Source organism: Myxine glutinosa, chromosome 5 (genome assembly GCF_964187855.1).
Source record: "Myxine glutinosa chromosome 5, kmMyxGlut1.1, whole genome shotgun sequence".
NCBI lineage: Eukaryota > Metazoa > Chordata > Myxini > Myxiniformes > Myxinidae > Myxine > Myxine glutinosa.
In genome coordinates this window covers 29,337,631-29,356,009 of record NC_136265.1, presented here as the reverse complement: position 1 = coordinate 29,356,009, position 18,379 = coordinate 29,337,631, and the positions used below count along the sequence as shown (strand labels likewise).

The following is an 18,379-nucleotide window of genomic DNA, read 5'->3' as shown; positions in this document are numbered from 1 at the left end:
ACAATCCAGGTCATTGAGGAATGGATTATAAATCCATGCAGCAGCAAGCTTCAGCTCTCGAGCCAAAATAATTTCGAAGTGAATTTTTCAGGGTTGTCAAATGAGTCAAAATTTGATCCCTAATGTGATTTGGCAAGATTTCTTCAGTCTCTTCAAGCACCAGAAGTAGCCCTTCCACCTTTGAGAAATTTGTGCAGTTGTCCTTCTCCAACTGATTTTTCCAGAGGGGCAACTTGTCCAGAAATGCTTTCAACTTCTCCCCAGCATCCATGATCGTCATATCAGGCCCCTGAATTGAATGATTCAGGTCATCCAAATGAGAAAAAAGCCTGACAAATAAGCCAGGCCCAGGCCAAAATCTAGACTCTCAAATTTTTCCCCACAGAGGTTGCTCTTTTTCTTCGAGGAACATGGCAACCTCCACCTGAAGTTCCATGAGCAGAGATAAAACTTATCCTGAAGTTCCATGAGCAGAGCCAGCGAATTTCCGTTTGATACAGGAGACAATGTGAGGAGCTTCTCCCTTCACCGGGCCTGTAAATCTGATTTGTTCCCAAGCATTGTTGTCACCCCATCAGGCCAAATGGTCCATAGATTCTTGCTCCACACACACACACACACAAATCAGAGGCCTTTAACAGATTACAAAATAATAGGAACCTACCCCATTCCATGAAAAAAGTCCATGTCTTTGTAAAGGAAAGGGTGTTTTTATTTTGACTGTGAAAGAAACAAACTCAAAAAGGACATTAAGTAGAGAAGAATTGCAACACTTACAACAGTTATTGTACAGTATTGTAACGTGTTCATAGCAAGCGGTTATTTTAATAAAATACACTATTTCCAAAAAATATTAACCTGTCAATTCATCATTGCCTTTCTCTCATTTGTTTTTTTCCATCATAACAATAATTGTAATAAATATTTCACGGATGCAAAGGAAAAGCATCAAGTTAAAAACGAACTCATTTCTCAGCATCGAGACTCGTCGGTTCATCTGCTCATTATAGAGGTTGAGCAGGCCCACCAGCCCATATGGCTCAGCCTGAAAAGGTCAGTCATTTCCAGTGGATGGTCCAGCAATCCCAAAGTTTTCCTTCGATGGGCATCTTGGCAAGACTACATCCGTAAAACAAACACTACTCGAGCAATGTTTGTAGCGTGCAAGGCAAAACCAAACCACGACCAATATTGACAATGTACGAAAGCAGCAATGCCAATGTAACACCAGGGAGGTCCCTTCACACACTACATGCTGGTGACAAGCTCAAACCACTGGCGAAGTGCATCCCCAAGTGTGGTGGGAAGTGCCGCTGCATCCCTCAGGATGAGGTAGAAGGGAAATGGAAAGTCCTCCAGGTAGGAACGGATTTCAGGTGCTTCTCCGGGCTTGCCGAAGATTGGCACACGTATGTCCACGACCGAGTGCTGCACATGATTGGGAGAAGGGAAAACCAAATGAGACAACTGAGCTGTTGGCGAGAGGCACGTTAGGGTTCTATGATCGGAATCCCACATCTCCTTCAGCACACTCAGGCTGCTAAAACAAACAAAAACTACAACAGCACTCGTATCGCACATAGTCTCACCTCGGCATTCATTCTGAACAAAAATACCATAGTTAACTGAACAAACTACTATTATGGCCCATATACCCGTATCATCCATGATACTATGGCCCACCCTATTTTGTCACATAGTTTCTTTGCATGGGTTATGAATGCCATAAATTTAATTCTTCACTCACATCTGGTCATGTATCAGATATATGAAGTTTCAGATTTTTCGGATAAAGATTTCAGTTCAACCAATTATGGCTGGAATACCACTTCACCGATAACATAATCGTCATCACCCTATATACCCTACTGAGAGTAGATGACAAAAGCCAAGTTTCGTTTTTTTTCGTTGAGTGGTTTCAGGGAAACTAAGGTCCAAATTTTTTCCTTTAATCCAAAATGGCTGCCATACCATGTGGCATACGACATCATAAATGAAATTCTGCACTCACATTGGGTCATAGATCATACATATGAAGTTTCGGATTTTTGGATAAGGATTTCAATTCAACTAATTTGCCTGAAATACCATTTAACCGATGACGTAATCGATGTCACCCTATATACCCCATGGGGCGTTGATGACGTATGCCAAGTTTAAATTTTTTCCATTGAGCCGTTTCAGAGAAAATGATGTACAAATTTTTAATTTAATACAATATGGCTGCCATAACATGTGACCTATGACATCAGAGTTAGCAATAAAATATTCTCCATGGGGAGAGTCCCTCTTAGGTTTAAAGTTTCGCATTGATCAGACAAGCGGTTGCAGAGAAAACCATTTTCAAAGCGAACATATATTCGCACACGCACACGCACACATACGGGCACGATGACTGTGTCACGCAGTCTGAGTCTGACCTGACTATCAGGGTTATCCAAGATGACAAAGATGACAAATATCTGAGCTTGTCGTGCTGCTTGCACAGCCATCTCCACTCGCCGCCGGCCCTCTAAGAAAAGTCCACGCCCATCCGACACCACCAAAAGCAGTTGGTTTGTCTCTGTGGAATGGGGAGGACCACAAATGGGTGGTGATGAAAATAAAATCACACAAATAAAAAGAAAAATCGTCAGTAATGAAGTTCATCTCGAATCACTAAATTTCACGAGGTTGCTAAAACATATGGAGGCAACACAGCGGAAAATGTTGATTTTCACTCATAAACATGAGGATTCTGACGACGAGTTTGTCAACTGAAAACTGGCAATGGTATATGTTAACCACATCAGGAAGCAAAGCAAAGCTGATGCTTTGGGTCCGAGAAGTTTGTTGGAGCAAGAAGACCAATGAGCCCCAATGACGAGCTTGCTTCCCACAGCGGTTTAGCAGATCTTTGTCAACTTCCAGTTGATGAAAAGCTGCCGTTTGAATTTCTGCCGACACGGAGCGATGCGATGCATCTACGGATTATGAGGATTCTTCTGCTGATCTCCTCAAAAAGGTTCAGTTTTCACCAATTTACAAGAATCAAATAAATACAACATATAATTTGAGAGGAGAACGCAGCATTTTCAGGGTCGAAAAATGACCGCAATTGCAAAGAGGTCGATTTAACGCATTTCAAATATAATCTGGGGCACTGCAAGTTCCAAATAGTTCTTTCCTTTGGTCATTTCCAGACCTTCCAAGGAAGAGAGGTCATCGACAACCCAAAATAGTACAAAACATTATATGGTCGGGTTATCGAATTTGTAACACCTTCGGGGAACACTGAAGACGGAGTCATGAAAAACGACACGGATTTAAGAGACAGTCGCACTGGAACCATTGGTGATGCTTTCCATCCAACCAAGGAACCTGACCTGGCGTTAACATCTTCAGAGTTAGAAATCACCGGGAAATTCACTGAAGCTGCGATTCGATGGTCAACGGTGCGTCTGTCGTTTTTACCTCTCAAACAACGGCGCACAGCGAGAAACTTAATCTTCTTGAACGACCACAATTATTCCCACGTTCTTGTGGGTTTGGCTTGCAGAAGTTTTTGGTCCAAGTCTTTCACGAACCGGCTGGCCAGGCCTGATGCTCGGAAGGGGAGGAATTTGTAATTTGTTCATGGTGCCGGCGATAGCTCCCCGACTATTTATGAAAGACACCATGGGATATTTAACATCAACTAACGCGAGTACCTAGGACCCCACCTTTAACATCCACCTGAGGGACGGCACACACCTTGATGAATCACTCTGCCCATGAAACACCAGGATGACAGTTTGTAGTTGGGCTGAGATTCCAACCCCAGGCTAGATGCTAGACAGCTTATAGGCGGGGTGGGCATACCTCTCAGCCATCCTGCCAGCCCAAAGCGTGAAATTTGATAATTCACATTCAATTAATTCTCAGATTTTGGAAATACCACCTGAAGGACAACAAGCATCACGTCACCGTCACGATGCAACTGCAAAACATTTCGAGTTGGGAAAGCATAAATATGATCGACGCCGATTTATAAACTACTTTAGTGGTGATACGAAGGACTTGAATTGATCATTCAACACACCCATTTCATTCTGTCCAAAAAAGCGAGTTTTCTCATGGTGAAGAACGCACATTTTGTTAAATAAATAAAATAAAATTTCAACCTCCAGCAGTCCCAAAAATTTCAAAAATGAAATAAAATAAATTTACCGGGGTGGGCCGTTGCCCGGTGAAGACTGTTCCACCGTGCCGATGAGAACATCCCAACAACAGCTTCCAGGAACTAGGCATGAACATATTTTATCAGTATGTCCACGGTCGAAAACAAAACATAACTGATCATTTGTCCAACTCTGCAAGACCAGGCAGCGAGTGTTCTTACCCGAGTCTCACGATGAACAAACGGAAGCACAAGTTAAGAGGAAAACAGAGGCAATTGATTTGAAAGGAAATTAAAATAAATGGAGCACAATGGCTTGCCTGTGCAACGCGGGTCTGCCTTTGCTGAAAGGAGCATCGCTGCAGGATCCGTGCACCAGCCTGCTCCGTGAAGGGCTCGTGGAAAGGGTGCAGCAGCTGCACGTCCTCACCAAAACTACACACGGACACCTGGCCGACCTCCAGCAGTCCCAGAGCACTGCCGATGACAGCCAAGCTTTCGAATGCCAACTGGTGATAAAGCAAAGGTAAACAGCACTCAGCAGGGAATGCAATTCGTTCCTTTATGACAGGAGGCTGTCTCAGTGTCTCAGGGCCTGCTTCTTACTCAAGACAGATTGCAAGTTTTCCACCAGAAACTTTTAGCTTGTTCACCTACATGAGTCAAAGCAGAACACTCACCTCCATTCTTTCCTCCCCCTCTCCTTCTGCATGTGGAGGTGTCTGTTGTTTCATGCGTTTCCCTACAGGCCTCCAGTCTACTCCTAACCGCCAACTCTTGATATCTCCATCTGAGCTTTTCGATACACCCTGAGCCGCTGTCCCCCTTTCACCTGTCACTCGTCTCCTCGTACTGTTATGCATCCGTACATTACTGTCCGGTTGCTTTCCCTTTAAGCCACTTTGGCTGCCGACCATTTGCCCTCTGTTGTCCCACTCTCCCGTGAGCCTCGTTACTCGAATTTTTGTGATGATTAGCAAATTATGTGCAGTACAACACGTTTTTACATGTGATACCTGCTTAGATCGGTTGCTCATCATGCTTGAAGAGTCATCTATTGCCAAGCACACTTGGTATGTCCTCTTGCTGGGCTTGGTACGTCTCAACCAGATCTTGTCCTTACGAAACTGGCTTGCAATGTAGGGAATCACCTTGCGCATGTTCAACCGCTTACCTGTACGGTAGTCACCCCTGCAAATGCAGAAAAAACGAAGAAGAAGAAATGCATGTCGAAGCCTGTTCCATAAAGCCACACCCCCAAACCACTTTCTCCAGCCTTCCATTTGTTGCAACCAAGTGAGGATATTCAATTCCAGAGGTGAATTTTCCACACTCTTATACAACCCCAACGGCACATTTAACGTCCTTCATACCTTAACTCGGCAGCCTGTGTCGGTTCCAGAACGAGACGGAGTTGTTCGCAAAGGTGCTGGGCGAGCGGCGCTGTCAGCTGGAGGTACCGCCTCCACGTCTCTACCATTGCTGCTTCCTGCAGCCCCAAAAAGCAACCACAAGATTGCAACATTCATCAGATAAGTTATTGCGAAACCTCCAACACCGTTAACATGGATCGAGTGGTGGAATCCACAACTATCATTCGATTTATGAAATCCCGATCAATGCTTAGAGTTCAACGGCTCCAAAAAGACAAGTGACCGAACAAACTAGCGACACATGAGCGTTTCAAAACTTTTCTGTATTGGAAAAAAAGTTTTTGAAACAAAAAAGTTTCAAAACTGTATTGACGGATCGATTAACTGTCACTTTATGACCTTACATACTTTACGACCTTACATGAAGGATTTGGGAGAAGAGCCTCCAGGTATGTACACACACCTGAGCTGTCTAGCCTGGGTTTGAATCTCAACCAATCTATAAACTGTCATCCTGGTGTTTCGCAGGCAGGTCGATGTGTCAAATTTGCTTCTTTAATGGAGCTTTACTTTTCACACAAATATGTAAAGTGAAAGTTTTGACAACGATAAGATCCAATAATGCTCAGCTTTGAAAAGTTGTTTTACTTACAGGTAAATAAAGATGAGAAGCTTTAAACGTCAAAATAAAAACAAATCACGCACCACGATTGAAAAAAGTTGAAACCGAGGGCGAGGCTGGTCAAAGTATGGATGGATTGATGGAGGAGAAAAGCAGGAGGAAGATGAGAATAAAGATGACAGGACAGAGCAGAACGGAGACAAAGAAGGAAGTGATGGCGAGCGGCCACATTCGATTAACCACAAACAGGTATGGAAGAGTCATCACACCTCCTGGATGAAAGGCTGGCTGGCCCAGGCTTCCAGCTGCTCCTGTAACTCCCGTCGCAATTCCTCTGGGTCTTGCAGTGGTGTCGTCTCAGGAAGAGGCCAGACTGCCGTATGGAATGTTGACTCCTTGCTCCTGGAGCTCTTGGTCAAATTTAACCGATCTTCCATGGTTTCCTCAATTGCATCAAGCTCCTTGCCAACTTCTTCTGAACCTGAGCAGAGTTGTGCACCATGTGTCTGAATTCCTTTCCTTGGTGAAAATCTCAGCATGCCATTCCCTCAGACAACCCGACCGCAGTATACCTTGATCCACAAAAAATAACTACCCACCCTGTTCTCCATCAGATGGTCGCTCTTTGTTGTTCTTCAAGACCTTGCTTGACTGAATATGTTCAGGTGCCCCCTCCAGATCCTGTTCATCTGCATCTTCAGGAACGTCTTCTGTCCCCTCAGTTTGCTCTTCCTCCTCGTTACCCTCACCACCACATTGCTGCTGCTGTTCTACCGTAGCAGCATCTGTTGCAAAAAAGAGATTTGAAAGTAATTTTACACTCCGTGCCAGAGTGGATATAAAATCAAATAAAAACATTTAGAACATGGAGGTGGAGGGTGAAGTTGGATAATGGGGATGACAAAGTAACCGAGACTTATCAAACCATCCAATGTATTCCTCACCCCAAGTGGCCTTGTCAAATTGTCCATCAGCTTCAGCCACATGCTGGTATTGTTCCGCCTCTATCGGAGGCCTCTTTCCTTCTTCGCTGGATGGTGGGTTCTGATCAGATGACTGTGTAGTCTTCAAGCGCTTGCTAACTCGATCTTCTTGGGATGACAAAGTCCGATCCTGATCTACAAATCCAGGTTTACGCTTGTATTGCTGGCAGGGAAACAAAAGCAGGTCAGAGGGGTTGGGAATGCTGCCATATTTACATATGTAACTAGATCGGCACTCGGTAGAGAGCATACCTCCACCTGGTTGGCCATATCACTCAATGGTGAAGAATCACTTAAAAATTATACGAGCTGGATGTTCACCAAAATTAAATTGATTCTTCCTGGTCACACACACAACCTGTCCAACAAGTTTCGTCCAAATCCATCCACAACTTTTTGAGATATCCTGCGATGTATCGTTTTTGGCCCAATCTCCCAATGATGAAGAATCACTTAAAAAATTATAGTAGCCGGATCCGAATCTGGATCTTCACCAAAATCTAATCATTTCGTCCTTGTTACAAACGCTACATCTCTGCCAAATTTCGCCTGAACCCGTCCACGTTTTGAGATATTTTGTTCACAAACAGACAGAGGTGAAAACAACAAACACACACACACACACACACACACACACACACACACACGCACACACGCACACACACACAATGAGGGTTCCGATGACAGCATTCTTGCCAGGTTTTTACCAAGGCCAAAAACTATGACCGAAAACCCAGGAGCAAGTGGGTTTCAGTGTAATCAGACTTTATGCGAGCACAGCAAGGCGATTTACTCACCCGTGAATCGGTATGATGAGAATCCAAATGAGTAAAGCGCGTCTTGCGTTCACAGGCATGGCCCTCCGCTTCTCCACTCTCTGCGTTCCCATCTCCAAGCTCCTAAAATACAAAACGAAAAGTGTTGTTCTTCACCATCATCACCGCAAGGTATGCAATACTGGAACGGCAACCTTGAAACGGGACCAAAGTAGTTACAAGATCACGATCGAAAGGGGCGTCAGATGGAGATACAATCTCACCAAAATGGTTCACTGCATGCCTGGGAGTGTTCCAACTGCTGAATTGGGAGGATGCAGGAATTACTGTCTTTGGAGAAACATTAAACCACCTACGTATGATTAGAAGATTACAACATTAAAATCGAAAATCCTGATGGAAAGAACTCAATTTGGAGAGTCAAAAGATCAGACCAAAAACGAGTACGGTATTATCAAGACAAAAGTAATGTCGAAACTAGAACGGCACTCGGTAGAGCGCGTACCTCCGCCAGGCTGAACAGTTTACGTTTTGTATCCCACTGATGAGTCGGATCTGGATTTGGACCTGAACCAATCGGCTTGTTCTTGTCACTTAACCAACCTGTCCACCAAACTGTCGTCAGAATCCGTCAGGAACTTTTTGAGATATCTTGTTTACAAGCAAGCAAACAAACAAACAAACAAAGACAGGGGGGAAAACATAACCTTGGGTGGCTGAGGTAATAAAGGAAGATATTCAGCCCGATCTTTCCAAAATTGATGAAAGCAGCAATTACATTCACTTAGGTCCTTGGACAACTCGTACAAATGGATACAGATCCCATTGAAGAAGAACTAGAGCAGGATGGGCAGCATTTGGAAAAATATTTTAACGTCATGAAAGGCAAACTGGAGTTGACGAGTTATCACCGGCATCCTGAGAAAATTACAAATTCCTGCCCTCACTAACTGCTGGGAAGGCAATGGCAAACCACCTAGTATCACTCTCGCCGAGCAACCAAGGACCTGCCTTCAAGCAGAGCACTCAATCAATCAATCGATCGATCAATCAACCTTCTCAAGCTCTCTCTATTTTTTCATTCACAATTGTTATCTTTTCGAATTATCTGCCCTCTTGATGGTGTGCGCATCCAGCATGGATGGTGTGCCTCCATCTCTGTCTTTAACTTTCCTTCTTTCAAATTTTTGCATTCTGTCACGACCTTGATGGGAATAGAGCCTGTGATTGATGCTGTGAAGAGGAACAGGTTGAGATGGTTTGGTCATGTGTTGAGGAAGGATGAAAGTGACTGGTTGAGAAGAGTGATGGAAATGAATGTAGAAGGAAGTAGAAGACGGGGAAGACCGAGAAAGACTTGGCTAAAGATGGTGGAAGAAGAAATGCGGGCAAGGGGGTTAACAAGGAGAGATGCAGAAAATAGGGCAAAATGGAGAAGATTGTCATGGGGACCGCAAGGCTAACCCCCGCTCCAGCAGGGAAAATGGCCTTTTAAAATGCATGTTGTTTGTTGTTGTTGTTGTCACGACCTGTGTGGGTTTCTTCTCCTCATTCACTCACACACCTCAAATGAGGCACTCGTCAGTGTAAACCTTTACCAGCGCATTACACTGTGGCGGACACGAAAGCACTGACGTGGTGACATCACCCCGCACACCGAGTGGGGGTGGGCCACGCCCGGGAGAGAGGCGTGGCCTCACGATATACACGGGGCGCGCAGCCCTGAGAGTTCAGTGTTACAGTGAGCTCTTGAATAAAGACTCTTACAAATTACCGCGTTGTCCGCTTCCTCCTTGTTTACAAACAGCGCGCGTAACACCGCGCTTTACTGGTGACCCTCGACGTTGGATCTGCCGTAGCGATCCTTCCAAACACGACGCCATTGCCATGGCCAACAACGCGATGTCGATTAAACTTCCCGAATTTTGGGAGGCCCAGGCCGAAGTTTGGTTCGTCCAAGCCGAAGCCCAGTTTCAGCTTCGGCGCCTCACCCACGACGACACGCGCTACTGCCACGTCGTCGCCTCCCTCGAGCCCGGCACGGCCGCTCGAGTTGTGTCCGTCCTTCGCCACCCACCGGACGGCCACAAGTACGAGGCACTCAAGCGGCTGCTCCTAGCCACGTTCGGCCTCACGGAGGACGCACGGGCCAACCGCCTCCTGGATCTCCCCGAGCTCGGCGACACGCGCCCGTCGGTCCGAATGGACCATATGCTGTCACTGTTGGGCGACGAAGCCCCTGGTTCTCTATTCCGGGCGCTTTTCCGTCGCCAACTTCCAGCACAGGTACGCCTCGCGTTGGCCGGGACCGTGCTAACGGAACCCCGAGCATTGGCCGCCGCGGCGGACAGGTACTTCGCGGCTTCGGACACACGGGCGAGAGTCGGTGCGGCCGTCACGGACCTCGAGGCTGATGCTGCTGATGATGCTGATCCACAGCATCAGCTTACACAGCATACGCAGCATGCTGATACGCACCTCGTGGCCGCCGCCACGCCCCGCCCACCGCCTCGGCGAAAACCGCCACCGCGGGGAGCACCGCCAACTCCGCCGGCCTGGCGGAGCCAGCCGCACTCCTCCAGCTCCAACACCTGGTGCTGGTTCCACGCCAAGTTCGGCCACGAGGCTCGACAGTGTCATCCGCCATGCTCCTTCAACAGGTCGGGAAACGCCCGGGCCGGCGCTCGATAGTGGCAATGAGCGCCGGCCGTTCGAACAGCCTGCTGTTCATCACGGACACCTTATCCGGGCGCCGTTACCTGTGCGACACAGGAGCGCAGGTGAGTGTCGTTCCTGCCGGTACGTCGGACAAGCACGCCGCGGGCGGGGGCCCCGCGCTGCTTGCCGCAAACGGGACGCCCATCCGTACGTACGGAAAACGCTGCCTCTCTCTGCGGTTCTGAGGGCAGGTTTTCTGATGGTCGTTCGTCACCGCCGACGTGCCCATGGCATTGCTTGGCGCGGACTTCCTGTGCGCAAATGGGCTCCTGGTCGACGTAAAGCACAGACGTCTTGTCCAGGCCGAGACGTTCAGCTCGCTCGCTTGTGCGCTGCCCAGCTCGTCGAGCAGCCCACTGAGCGGCTCACCGAGCGGCTTGCTGAACGGTTCGGTTCCGGCCACGTTGATCTGTACGCTTCCGGCAGCGGACAAATTCACCCGCCTCCTCGCCGGCTTCCCGGCCCTCACGCGGCCCACCTTCTCGGCGGGGGCCGTCAAGCACGGGGTGGCCCATCACATCCCCACCGTCGGGCCACCGGTCTACGCCCGGGCACGCCGCCTCGGGCCGACGAAGCTGGCGGTAGCAAAAGCGGAGTTCGCTACCCTGGAGCGACTCGGCATCATTCGGCGCTCGGAGAGTGCTTGGGCGTCGCCGCTGCACATCGTGCCGAAGCCCGGCGGGGGATGGCGACCGTGCGGGGACTATCGCCGTCTCAATGACGCCACCACCCCCGACCGCTACCCCGTCCCCCACATTCAGGACTTTTCCGCCCGTTTGGCGGGCATGTCCTTCTTCTCGAAGGTGGACCTCATACGCGGTTACCATCAGGTCCCCGTCAGGCCGGAGGACGTCCCGAAGACGGCGGTCATCACGCCGTTCAGACTCTTCGAATTCCTGCGGATGCCCTTCGGTCTGAAGAATGCGGCTCAGGCGTTCCAGCGGCTGATGGACAGCATCCTGCGCGACTTGGATTTTGTATACGTCTACCTGGACGATATCCTCGTCGCCAGCGCGTCCCGCGAAGAGCACCAACACCACCTCCGCACGCTCTTCGAACGCCTGGGCCAGCATGGCCTGATTGTGAACCCCGCAAAGTGCCGGTTCGGCGTCGCCGAACTCGATTTTCTGGGGCACCGCGTCACCAGGCACGGAGCCGTCCCCCTGCCGGCCAAGGTGGAGGCGGTGGAGGCGGTGAAGGGGTTTCCGCGCCCCCGCACGATCAGGGGGCTGCAGGAGTTCCTGGGCATGGTGAACTTTTACCATCGGTTCCTGCCCCGTATCGCCCAGCTCCTGCGCCCCCTGCACGAAGCTCTCCGAGGTAAGCCGGGCAAAGGCGACGTCACCTGGACCGAGCAGATGGACGCGGCGTTCACGGGCGCGAAGCTCGCCTTGGCTAACGCCACCATGCTCGCGCACCCGGCGCCCGATGCGCCGATCGCCCTCACCACCGACGCCTCGGACTACGCGGTGGGCACGGTGCACGAGCAATGGGTGCGTGGAGCTTGGCAACCGCTGGCGTTCTTTAGCCGGCAGCTTCGCCCGCCCGAACGCCGTTACAGTACCTTCGACCGCGAGTTGCTCGGGCTTCACTTGGCGGTCAGGCACTTCCGCCATCTGCTCGAGGGCCGTGCATTCACGGCCTTCGTCGACCACAAGCCGCTGGTCTTCGCGATGGGCAAGGTCACCGAGCCGTGGTCGGCCCGGCAGCAGCGTCACCTCTCAGCCGTGTCCGAGTACACGACGGACATCCGGCACGTCGCGGGGAAGGACAACCCGGTGGCGGATTGCCTTTCCCGGGCCGTCGCCCACGCAGTCCACCTCGGCATCGACTATGCCCGGATGGCAGCGGACCAGGCCGCTGACCCCGACGTCCAGGCCTTGCGGACCGCCGTCACGGGCCTCCGCATCACCGAGGTGCCGTTCGACGGCATGGGCGCGGCCCTCTTGCGCGACGTCTCCCTCGGGCGGCCTCGCCCCATCGTGCCCGCGGGCTGGCAGCGCCAGGTGTTTGACGCCATCCACGGCCTGTCCCACCCGGGCGCGAGGGCCTCCCAAAGGTTGATCGCCGACAAATTCGTCTGGCATGGCCTCCGGAAGGCCGTCCGCGGCTGGGCCAGGACGTGCCTCGCGTGCCATCGCGCCAAGGTGCACCGGCACACCCAGGCCCCGTTGGCCCCGTTTACGGTGCCGGAACGCCGGTTTGACCATGTCCACGTGGACCTGGTGGGACCTCTGCCCCCCTCGCGGGGTTTCACCCACGTCCTCACCATGGTGGACCGCACCACCCGGTGGCCGGAGGCCATGCCCTTGGCGTCGACGACGGCGGCGGACGTCGCGCAGGCTTTCATCGCCACCTGGGTCGCCCGGTTCGGCGCCCCCTCAGACATCTCGTCCGACCGCGGCCCCCAGTTCACCTCGGAGCTCTGGGGGGCGGTCGCGCAGGGGCTCGGGGTCTGGCTGCACCGAACCACGGCCTACCACCCCCAGGCTAACGGCCTGTGTGAGCGATTTCACCGCTCATTGAAGGCCGCGCTCCGGGCCACCCTCCGCGACGGCGGCTGGGTGGACAGGCTCCCCTGGGTCCTGCTGGGCCTCCGGACGGCGCCCAAGGAGGACCTGCGCGCATCCGCGGCGGAGTTGGTCTTCGGGCAACCGCTGCGGGTGCCGGGCGAGTTCCTCCCCGACTCCACGGCACCATGGTCCGCGGCACAGCAGCGCTCCGCTCTGTCGGAGACCACCCAGAGGTTCGCCCCGGTGCCAACGGCACGCCACGGGCACCCACCGACGCACGTCGCCCCGGAGCTTCGCACGGCGGAGTACGTCTTCATCCGCCACGATGCCCACCGGACACCACTGCGGCCCCCGTACGACGGGCCTTTCCGCGTGCTGGAGACCGGGGTGAAGCACTTCACCCTGGACATCGGCGGTACTCCTGACCGCGGTTCTGTGGACCGCCTCAAGCTGGCCCACCTCGACGTGGACCATCCACCGCCAGTGGCCCGACCCCCGCGTCGGGGCCGCCCCCCTGCGGGCGGACCCCCGGCACCGCCCAGCCCCGCCGCCACGCCGCCCCCCGGTCCTGCACCCATCCCAGGGGCAGCCGGAGGCATCCCAGATGGCATCCCTGCATCCCAGACGCCGCCAGTCGCCAGGGGGCGCTTCGGCCGGGTCATCCGTTTGCCCCGCAAACTGGCCCTTCAGGTGCGCGGGGATTCTGGGGGGGCGCGTGTGGCGGACACGAAAGCACTGACGTGGTGACATCACCCCGCACACCGAGTGGGGGTGGGCCACGCCCGGGAGAGAGGCGTGGCCTCACGATATACACGGGGCGCGCAGCCCTGAGAGTTCAGTGTTACAGTGAGCTCTTGAATAAAGACTCTTACAAATTACTGCGTTGTCAGCTTCCTCCTTGTTTACAAACAGCGCGCATAACACCGCGCTTTAACACTTCATTTTGCCGTGGTTTCTGTGATAATGTTTCAAGGTTACAAATCAATCCTGTCTGATTGTCTGCTTATTCAGACGCGTTGGAAGAACGAAATTAAATCATTTCTTGATACAATTTCGAAGAAAGACAGTTTGATTAGAAAACAGACACGGACACATTACCCTTCACACACAATGGAAACAGGTTTGGTGCGCCGGGCTCAATGGAAACAAAATGGCTTCTTATTGTAAGTTGTTGAGACTCCATATATGGGGCCTCTAGGGTAGGGCAGGAATTCGTAATTTGGTCATGATGCCGGCGATAACTCGCCAACTCTTCGCGAAGGACACTGCGGGGTCTTCAACATCCACCAACTAATGCCGGCAGACAGGACGCCCAGTTTAAGGTCCATCCGAGGGACAGCGCACACATTGATGAATCACCGTGCCTGTGAAACACCGACCGGGATGACAGTTTATAGCTGGGTCGGGATTAAAACCCAGGGTAGATGGCTGAAAGGCGAGTGTGGGAAAAACCAATGATGGCCAAGCATAACTAGCCGTATGTCATTGAAATTCATTCGGAAATAAGAATGAGTTCATGCAGAAATTGTACCTCCGACCCCTGCGCATCCTCGGTACTGATGCCGGCACGCTCCCTCGCCAGCTCGCTCTGCAGACTCTGTTCTCCTGTTCGTGACTTGGTCTCGTAATCCGCTGGCCCTCTCTCCTCCCTTTCATCTGACTCTGCGTCTCCCTCTCCGTGGCCTTCCTGCTGCGTTAATAATTCACAAAGAACAGAGAAAGAAGAAGGCCTAAACATGGGACATGCAAATGGTGTTTATAATGCAGTATTTTTGCAGTTGAAGACAAAAGTGAAAAGTGTTTACAGAATATTCCAAGAAGAAAACTCAAACACTTTGAGCCTGCTCTGCTGGTAGTCGACACATTGTTGCAAAGGGACAAACAGCTACGATATGAGACCGAGTCAATGAACACTCACTTTGGGTTCAGGAGGCTGAGTGGGAAGATCATCCGGTCGTGTGCTTTTTTCCCCATTAGTCTTGTCTTCTTTTTCATCCTTTTCTTCACTTGCTTCTTCTTGCTGCTCGCCATCACTTCCTTCTTTGTCTCCGTTCTCCTCTGTCTTGTCATCTTTATTCTCCTCTTCCTCCTGCTTTTCTCCACCGTCATCCAAACTTTGAGCAGTCTCACCCTCGGTTTCACCTTCTCCCTCATCACCAACCTCGTCTTCACTTTGTTGTCCCTCGTGCTCGCGTACCTCTGGGTGCTTCTCTTCAATGTCAAAAGCGTCAACTTCCGGTTCATTTTCCTCTCCTCCTGACTCTCCCCCCCTGTCCAAATCAAGCTTCTCGGATAGATCGAGCGGTTCTGGCTGTGGGGGATCAGGACCACCATGGTACGGATCCGTTTCTGTGTCGTCGTACTCTCTTTCATCCATCTGTTCATGCACGTTGTCGTCATTCTCCATTTTCTCTTCATCTCCCTCATCTTCACTCTTCTGATTTTTCTTCCCTTCTTCATGCTTTTCTTTTCGTTTGTTTTGATCATCTGAATTATCATCTTTTGGTACAAGTTTCGACTCCTGCTCACCAGCACCAGGGCCAGTTTCTTCAGTTTCCCCACTTTTTCCATCATCCTCTTTGTCATCTTCTCCCCAAAGGCGTTCATCTAACTTTTCCGTTTCTCCATCTCCCAAATCACCCATTTGCTTCTCCAGTTCCTCTTCACTTCCGTCGCTCTCCTCAGACTCGTTTGCTTCCTCTTCTCCTTCTTTCCTCTCATCTGCATCGTGCAGCCGACCATCAAAATCCTCCGACATCTCAACAGCATGGTCTTCATCAGGAAGATCTTTGGTTGGCGGCTCCTTTTCCGTATCCTGGCCAGGCGTAGTTGTGTCCTCCAGTTGGTCTTCCGTTTCAATTTGCTCACTCACGTCCTTTGTCCCCTCTCCTTCGCCAATGCCACCTCCCTCAATGTCAACAAATTGGGTCCCACCTTCATGCGCCGTGCCTTCGTCAGACAACTCCTCTGGCTGGCAAAATCCCTGGAAAAAATAAATACAGATGAGCATCACATGCAAGCAATACAGGTGAGCAACAAAACAGATGTGGTTGCCTGCATATTTTTATGTATTTAAACAATTGAATAAATATTAAATATGCAAACAAATTCACCCAAACCAGCCCCAGTTACTATGGATGTAGTTTCAGCATGGAAGGCAAAAATCAAACACTTTTGAGGCCAACAAGTGGAAATCAACCAATCAGAAACACCGGGCATGCCAAAACAACTCGGATGTGGCAGCCAAACTGCAGGTACGTTTTCCCAAGTCATGTTTAAAATATAACTATCAATTGAAATAAAGTTGTTCCTCGATCATAAACTGACATTTGTAGCCGGACAGACAGGCAGGCACAGAAATGAGCTTGTTGCTTAACCCCATTTTTCGCTTCGCGTGAGCACAGTAACAACATTCCTTCAAATCCCAAGTGACGTATTCAGCAAGGATATGTGGCCGCGGTGAATAGGGAAGGGGCCGGGGAGGGGGGTACTTGGCAACACAACAACGTGAGAATCAGAATCAGTCAGTGATTAAATGGAAAGCCCCACCTCACAAAACATAGCTCACACCTTCTGCATAAGCTGTGTGAAAATTGCGAGTAGTGAAGTGAGCAGTTTGGCTGAGGTACGATGGGAAGCAAGGGCAAGAGCCATATAATAACTGACGAGGTTGTGGTAGGTCCACACCAAGGGCAAGATGGTTGCCAGGCCAGAGGCACAGTCAGAAACAACCTGAAGGAACAGCCAGCTTTGAATAATGGACAGACAGTAAAAGGAGAGGAAAAGATTGGTGTTTATATAATAAAAGAAAAAATTAAATAAAAAAAGGATAAGAGAGAAGGAGAACCTCAGAGCTGAAGTCTGCACTCTTGGTGGGTTCCAACAAGCTTGAGAGGCTGGAGATGATGCGCGGCATGGACAGGAGCGAAATCTCGATCTTCATATTCTCCATAATTGTGCGACTAATGTGTCCATCGGCCAACTCTCCCAACCGTTCCTTAATTGCATCGTCCACTAAAAACAACCGACAACAGTTGTGACGAGGTAGAATGTGGCAGAAGAAAATGTAAACGAAAGAGATTTGACGGGTGGGTGGTCATCGGGTGGACAAGAGCGGGGAGGGTTGAGCGGGTGACAACCGGGGAGAAGGAATAAGGGGAGAGGAAAGTTGCATTGCAGCAGCACTAGAGCACGGAAGTAAGATAGGGCATCGTTATGACGTGACAGTGATTAATAGAAAGTAGGAGGGGCAAACGTGGCGGATTATACCTTCAAACTCAGATTCACGCTTCTTCTTGATCAAAGACTGAATGACACAAAGGACGAGGGAGATAAAGTCATCAAGGTCACTCCTGAAGTCTTCTCGAGGCAAATGACATCCTCCAGCAAGGGAAACTTTGTCCCTCCATATTTGAAAATCCTCTGTGGTGACTGTGATCTGATCCAGAACAAAATTCAGAGACTGAGCAATTGATGAAGAAGTGTCGCAGGGGCCTGGTCCGGTTTCAGGTTGCAATACAAAAAGATGATGAAGGTCACGCAAGCCCTCTGTGAGTGTGGTGACACCTTCCATCCAGCGAGTGACACTCGCCCTGCAAAATAGGCAAAATCATTCAATATTGCTGTGCTGCAACCACCCATTCGTTTACGTTAGCGAGAAACCAACGCACCACCTTACACAGTCGTACCCAGCTGTAGTCTCTGCACCCACCTTACCCAGTCGTACCCAGCTGTAGTCTCTGCACCCACCTTACCCAGTCGTACCCAGCTGTAGTCTCTGCACCCACCTGACCCAGTCGTACCCAGCTGTAGTCTCTGCACCCACCTTACCCAGTCGTACCCAGCTGCTCCTAGATTCTGTGTCCTTCTCTCCTGACAAGGTGGAGAGGTTTCTGTCAAACCTCGACTCTGATTCTGCAACTGGACCAGACGGCATCAGCCCACGGGTCCTAAAATCCTGCTCTGCCGCTCTTTCACACCCTCTCTCTGTTCTCTCCACCCTCTCTTTTGCTCAAGGTCATCTGCCATCAGTTTAGAAATCAGCAAACATTACCGCCTTACACAAAAAATGTGCAAAAACAGATCCTTGCACCTAAAGACCAATCAGCCTGCTCCCAATTAATTATCAGCAAAGTCATGGAATCCATCATTGCTTCGGATATCAAATCCTTCCTCTTCTCCAATGGCTTGATCTCTGATCATCAATTTGGTTTCAGACCAGGTCATTCTACTCTGGACATGCTGCTTCTGCTGTCT

At 50.5% G+C, this 18,379-nt stretch overlaps 1 protein-coding gene across 1 annotated transcript in view; it reads right to left on the bottom strand.

Annotated features, from left to right (window-relative positions):
• Positions 1 to 688: 688 nt before the first annotated feature.
• The window catches only part of MDN1 (midasin AAA ATPase 1), a 125,963-nt gene continuing 108,272 nt past the window's right edge, over positions 689 to 18,379 (bottom strand). The window contains exons 57-71 of the mRNA XM_068117494.2: positions 17,393 to 17,715; positions 16,971 to 17,137; positions 16,694 to 16,855; positions 15,042 to 16,106; positions 14,655 to 14,813; positions 7,914 to 8,015; positions 7,078 to 7,279; positions 6,733 to 6,918; positions 6,403 to 6,614; positions 5,512 to 5,627; positions 5,155 to 5,329; positions 4,459 to 4,647; positions 4,189 to 4,261; positions 2,421 to 2,563; positions 689 to 1,428 (exon numbers count right to left, since the gene is read on the bottom strand). Coding sequence (XP_067973595.2) covers positions 1,249 to 1,428; positions 2,421 to 2,563; positions 4,189 to 4,261; positions 4,459 to 4,647; positions 5,155 to 5,329; positions 5,512 to 5,627; positions 6,403 to 6,614; positions 6,733 to 6,918; positions 7,078 to 7,279; positions 7,914 to 8,015; positions 14,655 to 14,813; positions 15,042 to 16,106; positions 16,694 to 16,855; positions 16,971 to 17,137; positions 17,393 to 17,715 — 3,454 coding nt within the window. The 3' untranslated portion in view covers positions 689 to 1,248. The remainder of the gene's footprint in view (positions 1,429 to 2,420; positions 2,564 to 4,188; positions 4,262 to 4,458; positions 4,648 to 5,154; positions 5,330 to 5,511; positions 5,628 to 6,402; positions 6,615 to 6,732; positions 6,919 to 7,077; positions 7,280 to 7,913; positions 8,016 to 14,654; positions 14,814 to 15,041; positions 16,107 to 16,693; positions 16,856 to 16,970; positions 17,138 to 17,392; positions 17,716 to 18,379) is intronic.